At 54.2% G+C, this 9,839-nt stretch overlaps 1 protein-coding gene across 2 annotated transcripts; it reads left to right on the forward strand.

Moving 5' to 3' along the window:
- Positions 1–490: 490 nt before the first annotated feature.
- TLX1 (T cell leukemia homeobox 1) lies at positions 491–8,488 on the forward strand. Of its 2 annotated transcripts, none has more exons than XM_039554502.1 (3): positions 491–1,627; positions 3,243–3,480; positions 6,895–8,488. In XM_039554502.1, exons 1-3 carry the CDS (start codon positions 1,159–1,161, stop codon positions 7,115–7,117), a joined length of 930 nt encoding a protein of 309 aa, XP_039410436.1. In that variant the 5' UTR covers positions 491–1,158; the 3' UTR covers positions 7,118–8,488. The 2 variants fall into 2 exon arrangements, with proteins under 2 accessions (XP_039410436.1, XP_039410437.1); XM_039554503.1 differs by having other exon boundaries at positions 492–1,627; positions 3,279–3,480.
- The last annotated feature ends 1,351 nt before the right edge of the window (positions 8,489–9,839 follow it).

Here is a 9,839-nt window from a genome sequence, read left to right on the forward strand (position 1 = left end):
CCTCCCGTCACAATTCTTCCACGGGTCCGGGCACTTGTAGGGTGCCCTTCTCAACGTCCCAGTGTCCCTGCTCTGGGGTCTGGTGATGGGAGAGCCGCCAGCTCCGCGGCTTTCTGAAAGGTGCTGACTTTTGAAATTGAGAATACTCTTCCGGAACAAAGCGTCACGACGGGTCTGGGACCCCATCAGAAGGGGATCCTCCGGCTTCAGCCCTCACTCGGGATCAGCGGCAGCCTGTGGGGGTCCTGGCCTAGGCTTGATTCTCCGGCGGGGAGATCCCCCTTCCTAGCAGTCCGCGGCCACAAACTCCGGGACCAAACGTCCCCGCTCCGCCGCCCGGTATCAGCTACTATTTCACCCCCCAGTGCCCTGCGCGCACCCAGTGCTCACTTTATAAGGCCGAGACGGGCGGTGATTTTTTTTTTAGCGGTGGGGTGAGGGTGCGAGGGGGGGCTGGGGAAGAAGAAACTCCTCTTGTGTGCGCTTCTCTGCTGTCATTCACTGGGCTGCTTTCAGCATCCAACCAATGGAGAGTGAGGGCCTGCAGCAGTAGGCCCTGGGTAGGGTGATTGATGGGCAAGCGGGGCGGCGGGCGATCGCACTCACAATCCGCCGCGCTCCGCTCCGAGGGGCTCCCGGCTCCCCACCGCCCTCTGCGGCGAGGGGTCCCCGGGGCACCCTTGTGTGTGTGCGTGTCCGTGCGTACGTGCGTGTGTCCTGGGTGAGAGGCTCCTGACGTGTCTTGGTACCTGGGGGTGCTGGGTCTCATCGGAGCGGGACCAGTGTGCGTGGTTGAGCTGTCGCGTCTCCGTTCCTGGAAGCTGTTGGGTGTGTTTGGCGCGGTTGTGTCTCCAGTGTCTGTGTCCTGCGCCGCGCTGGGCACGGCTGTCGCGTCCCGGGCTGCGGGGGTGTTTCACTCTTGTACCTGGGCTGCGCATGGCTGTGCTGCTGTGTCTCCGTGCTGAGCGTGTGGCTGCCGTGTCCCGGCCTTGCGTGGCTCTGCTGGCGTTTCTTGGGTTGCTCGGCCGTCGTGCTATGGGACTGAGCGCGTAGCCGGCGTGTCCCGGCTGTGTGCGGCCCCGTTGCCGGTTTCGGGGCGGTGCGGGGCTGTGCTGCCCTGCCCGGGCGGAGGTCCGGCCCCGGTGCCCGAGCGGCGGCATGGAGCACCTCGGGGCTCACCACCTGCACCAAGGGCAAGCCGAGCCCATCAGCTTCGGCATCGACCAGATCCTCAACACGTCGGAGCCGGGCAGCTGCATGGTGTCGCACCCGCGGCTGCAGGATTCGGCGGACTACGGCCTGGGCTGCATCGTGGGCAGCGCCTATAACACGGTCACGGGTGGCTACGGGGCGAGCGGCGGCGCGGCCGGCGCCTACACCGGCACCTCCTGCAGCATGGGCGGCCTGCCCGGCTCCTACAACGTGAACATGGCGGTGAGCATGAACGGCAACACCTTGAGCTCGGCCGGCGGGGTGATCCGCGTCCCGGCCCATCGCCCCGTGGCCGGCGGCGTCCACCAGCCCCTCTCCGCCGCCGTGCCGGCAGTGAACGGCATGAACAGTCTCACGGGGCTCACCTTCCCCTGGATGGAGAGCAACAGGCGGTACACAAAAGACAGGTTCACAGGTGAGTCGCGCCACCGGGACCCCCTTTCTCTCCCTGCTCCCGCTGCCCCGCTTCCTCTCCCGCCGCCCGGCCTCGGCGAGGCAACCGGTGCCAGCGGATCCAGCCGGGGATCTCTCCGGCCGGATGGAGAAAGCAGCCGGGATGGTCCTGGGAAGTCGGTCCGGGAGGAGGCCAGAAGCAAGACGGGGTGGGAAATGAGGCGTATTCAGTCCCCCCTAAATGAGTTGTGTTTCCTTTTGTTTGTTTGTTTCGATATTTTGGCTGGTTCGATTGTTTGTATATGTGGTTTGGTTTTTGGTTGTTGTTTTAGTTTCTTTTTATTTCTTAATTTATTAGGGTGGTGTATTAAAAAAAAATTATTTAAATTTTTTTCCGCGATGCGGCTCGGCAAAGGCGGACAAGAGGGAAAAGGGACGGTAAACTCCGCACACCACGACCCGCAAGCCCCGGGCACAGCTGCCCAATCCCTGCCGCCCGAGCCAACGCCCGGGGAAACTTTCCTTCAAAACCGAGAGTTATTTGGGAAGTACGGCCCGGCCGGCGGGAGGCAGACCGGCGGCCCCGGCCCTGGCCGGCCCGGGAAGGCCGTCCCGTTGCCTTCCGTAACCGGGCTGGCTTCCCCCGGCTGCAGGTTTGGGCTCAGCCTTTTTTCCTCACCAAAAGGGACTTTTTGCAGACCCGAGCAGAGCGGGGCTCGGGCTGGAGGCGCTTTCCGGCCTTGCCACCGTTTCCAGGTGTAGCTGGGCTCGTCTTTCGGCGCTAACAAAGCAAAAACTCGAACGACGAAAAGAAATAAATAAAAAAGACGCAAACAAACAAACAAAAGAAAGGAACGAAATTGCAGCGGGGAAAAATCAGTGCCCGAATCGGCCCCTCTTCCCGAGGGCGGAAACCGAGGCCCGATTTTTGAAAGTTCCCGTTTAATTTCGACCCGATGGCGCTGGGTTCGGGCACGACCACGGGTGGACGAACGGGCTTTTTCCCTGGCGAGCACCTGATTTCACCAATCTCTTTCTGGCTTAGACACAATGTGACTTTTCACTAATTTTTTTTTTTTTTTTTTTTTGGTGGGGTTGGAAAAAATCCTCAACCAACCAAAACCATATATATATTTAAAACAGAACAAAACAACATAAAATGGCAAACAAACAGAACAACAAATCACAACTCCCGTTTCCAGTCCGGGACTTTACTTCCCGTGTACAAGGCACTGGGGCTCGGGCCGATGGGGTTACCGCCGCGCGCAAACGAAATTATCCCGAGCCCTCTTGACACGGAGCGCGGAGCCCCGGCCCGGCGCCAGGACCGGCTGCCGCTGCTGACCCTCCGTTCCCCGGCAGGCACTTGGCCGGGCTAGCGGCCGCCTTCCCCTCCGCCGGAGCCGACCGGTGTTCGGCGGGTGCCCGCAGCACCCAGGAAAGGCCGCCGAGCCTTCCCGGTACCCGGGGCCGCCGCCGAGTTTTTGCAGCTCGTGCGTGGGTGTCGGCGGGGAAGCCGCGGCTTCGGAGCGGTGGGGAGGGTCCCCAGCCCAGCGGCCGGGAGCCGGAGCCCCTCTGCTGATGTGTCGCTGCTTGCTTCTTTGCCTCTCATCCCCCCTCCTCCCGTGTCCCCCCAGTGGCCCTCTCACCCTTCACTGTAACACGCCGTATAGGTCACCCCTACCAGAACCGCACGCCCCCCAAGAAGAAGAAGCCGCGCACCTCCTTCACCCGCCTGCAGATTTGCGAGCTGGAGAAGCGCTTCCACCGGCAGAAATACCTGGCCTCGGCCGAGCGCGCTGCCCTGGCCAAGGCCCTCAAGATGACGGACGCCCAGGTGAAGACCTGGTTCCAGAACCGGCGCACCAAGTGGAGGTGAGGGATCGGGGGTCTCGGTGGACAGGGATGGGGCATCACGAGGGGGACAGATCTGGCTGCCAGCAGCTCTGCCAGGAGCATTGGTGGCTGCGCAGAGGCGTGCGAGCCCCGTGTGGGTGTGTGAATGCGAGCGTGTGTGTACAGGTGCGTGTGCATGCACAGCAGTGTGGGTGTGTGCATGTGGTGTGTGCACACCTGCGGGCGTGTGTGCAAGCAGGACACGCGTGTGGAACTGCACGGTCAGTGTAAAGGCGACGCATGCCCGTGTGTGCCCGCACTCAGCGTGTGCGTGTGAGCGTGCACGGGGCTGTGAGTGCCAAACACAGCCCCACGAGTGCGGTGTGATGCGGGCCATATGCGTGCATTCCACGGTGTGTGCACACCGGACCTGCACGCAAAAAGGTGTGCGCGTGTGCCACGGGGATGAATGTGTGTGTGCGCACACGCGTGCAGTGGGTGCAGTCCGCGTCACTAGTGGGTGCGGAGGCTCCCGCGCCTCTGTCCGCGGCAGCTGCGTGTGGGAGCCCCCGGCCCGGGGCTGTCGGAGTACCGGGCTCTGCACAGCTCGGAGGTTTTCGTCCCCGCGGGGTTCGCGGTGCCTCCTTGCCCAAACGCTTTCTTTTTGTTCTGCTGCCGGCCGTGCCGGTAAAGCCGGAGAGGAAGAGAAGGCTGGGCTCACAAGGAGCCTCCAGGTTTCCATCGCAGTGACCCTGCCCCTCCCAAGCTGCACCTTCCCGGGATGTTCCCAAGGGAAACACCCCAGCCCTGAGAACATTTCCTGCCCTAGGCTGGGGACAGGCACCCCGCGGGGGCGGAAAATGATGGGCAAGGGGGAGCTCCCTCAGAGAGCAGAGAAGGGTGGTGCTGCTGGGTGCTGAGCACTGGGTGCTGGAGGGCAGGCAGGCAGCAGCTTCTTCAAAACGGGGGGAAAGGGCTTCCCCAGAGTCTTTGAAGGGTTAATAGGACAGTGATTGCCTGAGGATGCTGGGCTTGGGTAAGAAATGGGGGACAAAGAACTTGAAACCAAGGGGGTGTGTGAATCCTCGACCCCAGTGAGTTCTTCGCTAGAGAATCCATGGAAGAGCAATACCCCAAGTATCAGGAAGTCTTTATCTGGAGTGATTTCTGTTGGCCAGGAGCAGGATCCTGGAGGAGGAACAGTTCTGCTGTGGCCTGCAAAACGGGGTCAGCTTTGTCTTCTAACCAGGTTTCCTAAGGAAGTGAGGCAAATCCATCTGTCAATACTCTTTGCATCTGTTGGCTAAATTCAGCCTCTTTTGGCAGAGGTGCAGAGGATACAAACCTATTCACATGTTTTACAAAAAATAGCTGGGTAAAGAGAAACAAAATCCTGCTTCTGCCCAAGGGAAAGGCTGCAGCCAGACCTCAGCTGTAATATTAGACATGGGAGAATCTCTGGCCTGAGCCAGAGGGACATAGACGTGTCAGTTCTGCTTGTATGCATCTGTGCCTGCTGGGTGTTGCGATGGAGACGTGGGTGCCCCTGGCTGATAGCACACCCATCTCGCTGCCTCGGGTCCCTGCACTGGACAGAGGGCTCTGAGTGGTTCCTGGAGTACTGGCAGCTGGAAGAAACTGCTGCAGGCTCGGCCTGAATGAGGCAGTGGGAAGTATCCAAGGAAAGAGGGTTGCTATAAGCCCTCTGAGTTTAACTGCTTAAATGCAGACTCGGGGGAAGAGTCTTGTCTCTGCTCCTTGCCTGGTTGTCTCTGCTGGAGTGAGGTGGCTGTGTGATCCCCTCCTCAGATGTGGGCTCTTGCTTTAGACACATCTCTTTCCAGGCAGATATGAACCAGGGAATCCCGTTCTGGTGTGAATCCATGACTAGACCAGCTGCTTGCAGCAGGGAGATACTTGGGAGCAAGGTGCTCACAGCATGGTGCTCCTGATTACCCTAGACTTGAGAGTCCCTCCCTCCTCCTGGAGCATCTCCTCATTGTGCAGGGCATCGTTAAATATTCATTGAAGCAGAGACTGAGCTGCTCCCCAGGCTGCACAGGGATGCTGGTGCTGCTCTGAGTCCCCTCTTCCCAGGATGTCTGATGTGAGATGTTGACACAGTGATTAGAGTAGGGACTGAGCCCTGAACTACCTGCTCCCAGGAGGGAACAGTGGCCACATGTCTGGAGGCTTGGGTGCCCAGAGGCCCATTGCTGGCATCCAAGCCCTGGCCTGCTTCACCTTTGGGAGCCAGGTTCCCCCTGCCCTGTGCTCTGAGATGTCACTGTGGAGATCAGAGCTGCCACTTCCAATTCCCACGACCAAAGAGGAGGAGACATCTCATATCCCCCTGAGCTGCTAAATTAAAAAGCTGCCATTTCCTGTGTCACTGGTCCACTGAAGCTGCTGAGAGAACGTCAGCTGGGCCTGGGGGTATGAGGGAGGGAGAGGATGCTTCGGGAATTATCCTGGAACCAGCACTGTGAGTTGCTCCCCAGTTTTCCCAGCAGCATCAGTAGACGTGCCAGGCGAAGCAGAGGTGACCACAGGCTGCCGACTTTAGACTGACCTGGCATCCAAGCAAGCAGGAGTGGGGTTTTCATCATGGATATGAGAGCATTCAGGCAGTTTATACCTATCCCATTTTCTGCTCCCAGACAGCCCAGAGCCAGGGCCCTACCAACACTGGAAAGAACGCCTTCTGACCCCCTAACACCCTCTCCTCAGGGATCACATCTGCTGGTGTCATACCAGGCAGAAACGTGTCCAAACTGTTTGTAAAAACACTGTAATTCACCCTTTCCAGATAGTATATTTTGTGCTTTGATTTTTCTTACTGCTAAAAAATCTATTTCTAGTGTTTAGCTGAAATTTTGCTGCCTGCCATGGGAATGTTTTTGCGTTCATCCAAGATCTCAGCAGCTGGCCACCACAGCCTGGCAGACGAGATGGCAAACCTGGATGCTGGAAGAGGATGTCCAGGGTGTCACTGCCCATCTCCCAGCTGTGTGACACTGCCAGCCACTGCCTCACCTTATCCTGCTCTATGCTTTTTACTGGGGCTTTGCATGCTTGGCTCTTGCTGTCAGACACAGAGCATGTTTTCAGGGAATTGCAACTTTTGTAATGCTGTTGTGTGACACTTCAGGTGTTTTGTCTCTGCTTGGTTTTTTTTCCTGTGGGCAGGGAATAATCCAGAGCTATGGGCTGCTCCCAGCTCTCTTTGATCAGAGCAATTTCTGCTGAGGCCAGTAAGACAGACAGACTCAGTCCCCAGTTTATGGGATTTACTGGCTGTTTGTGAAGGCGGTGTGGGACTGCACCATGACAAGAAACCCTCTTTTCCTACCCCTGCACTCCCACATCATGAGCACCCTGCACAACTTAATCTCTCTGGAGACACCCTTCCTTTGCTTCCCCAGGCCCCCCTAATGGCTCCCTCTCTCCTAGGAGGCAGACAGCGGAGGAGCGGGAGGCCGAGCGACAGCAAGCAAACCGCATCCTCATGCAGTTGCAGCAGGAAGCCTTCCAAAAAACCATCAACCAGCCCATCCAAGCCGACCCCATCTGTGTCCACAACTCCTCTCTCTTCGCCCTCCAGAATCTCCAGCCTTGGTCTGATGACTCCACCAAGATCACCAGTGTCACCACTGTCGCCTCTGCTTGTGAATAAGTCTGGCACCCAGTGATGGCACATACACCTTCTACTGGCGGGGCTGTCCCCAGGGGAACACGTGGCATCCTTGGTGGGACATGTAGCAACTCTGTTTCTCCCCAGGGAGTGCTGGAACCCCCTGATCCTCTGGTCATGTGCATCCTACATGTCCAGCTGGGGAAATCCTCAACAAGGACCGAAAAGAAGGGAAGCCACCCCAAAAACTCTCCCCAGCCATGGAACTGCTGGAGCAGCAATGTTGTTTCACCTCCCCCCAACCCCTTTGTTCTCTTGAAAGTCTCCAGTGTTGACCCTGAACTTGCTGACGTGCTGCCAGACAAAAGCCCAGCCCTGACGGACACAGCCGCCGGCATTCATCCAGCTTGGGGGCAGGAAAACTTCCTTAGGATTCTACTGGCTGCAGTGCAAAGTCTATGGTCACCCTTATATATCCATCCATATATATATATTCATATATATATATATATATATATGTGTGTGTGTATATATATATATATATATATATATATATATATATATGTTTTGAACTGGTGGCTTGAAAGAAAAGGCGGAGGCTCCAGGGAAGCACATTTCTGCAGCGAGACTTCTCGGGTTGTCCTCATCGGTGACATTCGGGGATGCAACAAATGGAGGAAACAGCAGCAATTTCTGCTTGTGCCAGATGGGAACCCTTCAGATCTCACCTCGCCGTCTCTCCTCCCCTTTTTCATTAATTTTTTCTTGTGAGGAGGGGAACAAGAGAAGGATCTGACAGACTCCTGAGGACGGTAAATATGATATCTCAGTTGTGTGAAGAGCCCAAACAGTCCCTAGCTGCCACGGACTCTGTGCCCATCAGCGTGTATTTTAATAACAAGAAGACCTGCGTGGCAGTTTGCGGGGGTAATGCAGTTTCTTTCCGTGGAATATTTCCATATAATTTGCAAAATGTTGTCCAATGTTTTATTTTATCAGTTTCCCATTAGAAGGCAGTTCCTGACAGCAAAAAATCGATTTCACTCTCAGCCGTTTAACTTAGTTGTTCTTTTAATTGTACCAAGAGAACGAGACACAATTAAACAAAGCACTTCTAGCAAATGCCAGGAATATATAGAGATATATATATATAAACAGTATATATTTTTCAGTTACTTATAATCTAAAACAGCACTGCCAATTTAAGCAGTTAGTACAAACAAGCAACCAGAAAACCTATTTTCAGTGAGATTTTTAAAGGCATTCGTTTGTTTGCTTTTGTTTGTTGTTTTCTTTTTTCTAAGTTATGCACTTACAAGGTGTTTTATGTGTATTCATTTTATAAAGTGCTTGTGTAATTTATGTGGAAACGAAAAAGAAAATAAAAAAATCTCCAGGGTACTGAATAAATCATTTAAAGCCTTGCTGTTCCCTGTCTATTAGTTCCCCAAGAGGAGACAGCATATCATAACTACGCTGAAGCCTGTGCTATTTTTTTTAAAAAAATGAAAATAGAGTTAGCATTTCCATTTGACTTTGCTCAGGTCCACTTGGCTTTGGAAGCTCCAGATGTAATATACTGTGTTTTAATCCCTGGTCCTATAAATATTTTCAGGCTTCAACCCAGCAGTGCATTTAGCACTTGCTTTAATTGAAGCCTTCTGTGGGGGCTTGCTGGAGGTGGCAGGGACTATGCAGGGGCTTAGCCTTAAACTCATGTGGAATAATTTATTGAATAAGACCTTAGATTGAGGTCTCACCTGGGCTGAGGCAGGTCTACGGATATTTGTGTCTGAAACTGAATAAGGAAAGGGGAATTTGAATATAAAGAAGTGTGCAAGAGTACATTTCAGAGACAATCTCGCAGGGGATTGCTCTGGGAACACTGTTTTCCCATGCTCTGCCTTGCTGCAGGACATCGTTCCCAGCTTGACAAGCCCTCCTCAGAGGAAAATCAAATGGGTAGGAAAACTCACATCAGACTCTTTTGGGGAGACTCCCAGCCCTGTGGCTGGCTTCAGCCTGGTGTTTCCTTCCAACACTGGGAATTACTGAGTGAAGGATGTTGGAGGCTATGACTGAAAAGGGCAGGCAGCCACGAGCAGTGGCAGGGACCCCCTGACATGGCCCTGGGGTCCAGGCTGCCTGTGGGACCTGGGATCTGCTACAAAATACCCCAAGCCTTTGCTACCTGGTGGTTGATAGTGCTCCAGGAAGCTGGGTCCTCTGGGGGCAGCATTGTTGGGGAGTTTGTTAAGGGAGCATATGAATAGCCTGCTTCATCCAAAATCTGCTATTGTAGGACTGGGCTGAGAATTCATGGTGCTGCAGGATTTTCCCATTCTGCAGTCCAATGTGTACGAGAACACAGAGAAACATCTGCAGCAATGGAGACAAGAAGCTAAAAAAAAGAAAAAAAAAGATAAAACACAGGAAAATATGAAATTCTGAGCACATCCATTTTTTGGAGATATCTTTAAAAGATGTTGATTGCTGCCAGAAAACTACTGAAATAAAATAACTTGTATTTTTCCCAACATATATTTCAGGGAAGTCTTTTGTTTGAATTCTGTTTCATACTACAGACAGATCTTTCGATTTTGATTAAGCTAATTATTTAACACACACCCAACTTTGTCTAGAAAGATGAACTCCTTCAGGAGGCATTGCTGTGTACAAATCTTTAATGGCTTACAGTTTGTTGCAGTGTATATTTTTGTTTTCAGGGTTTCTGGATAGGAAAAAACACCCACCACAAAATAAT

The sequence above is a fragment of the Corvus cornix genome, chromosome 6, assembly GCF_000738735.6.
Source record: "Corvus cornix cornix isolate S_Up_H32 chromosome 6, ASM73873v5, whole genome shotgun sequence".
NCBI classification, from domain to species: domain Eukaryota; kingdom Metazoa; phylum Chordata; class Aves; order Passeriformes; family Corvidae; genus Corvus; species Corvus cornix.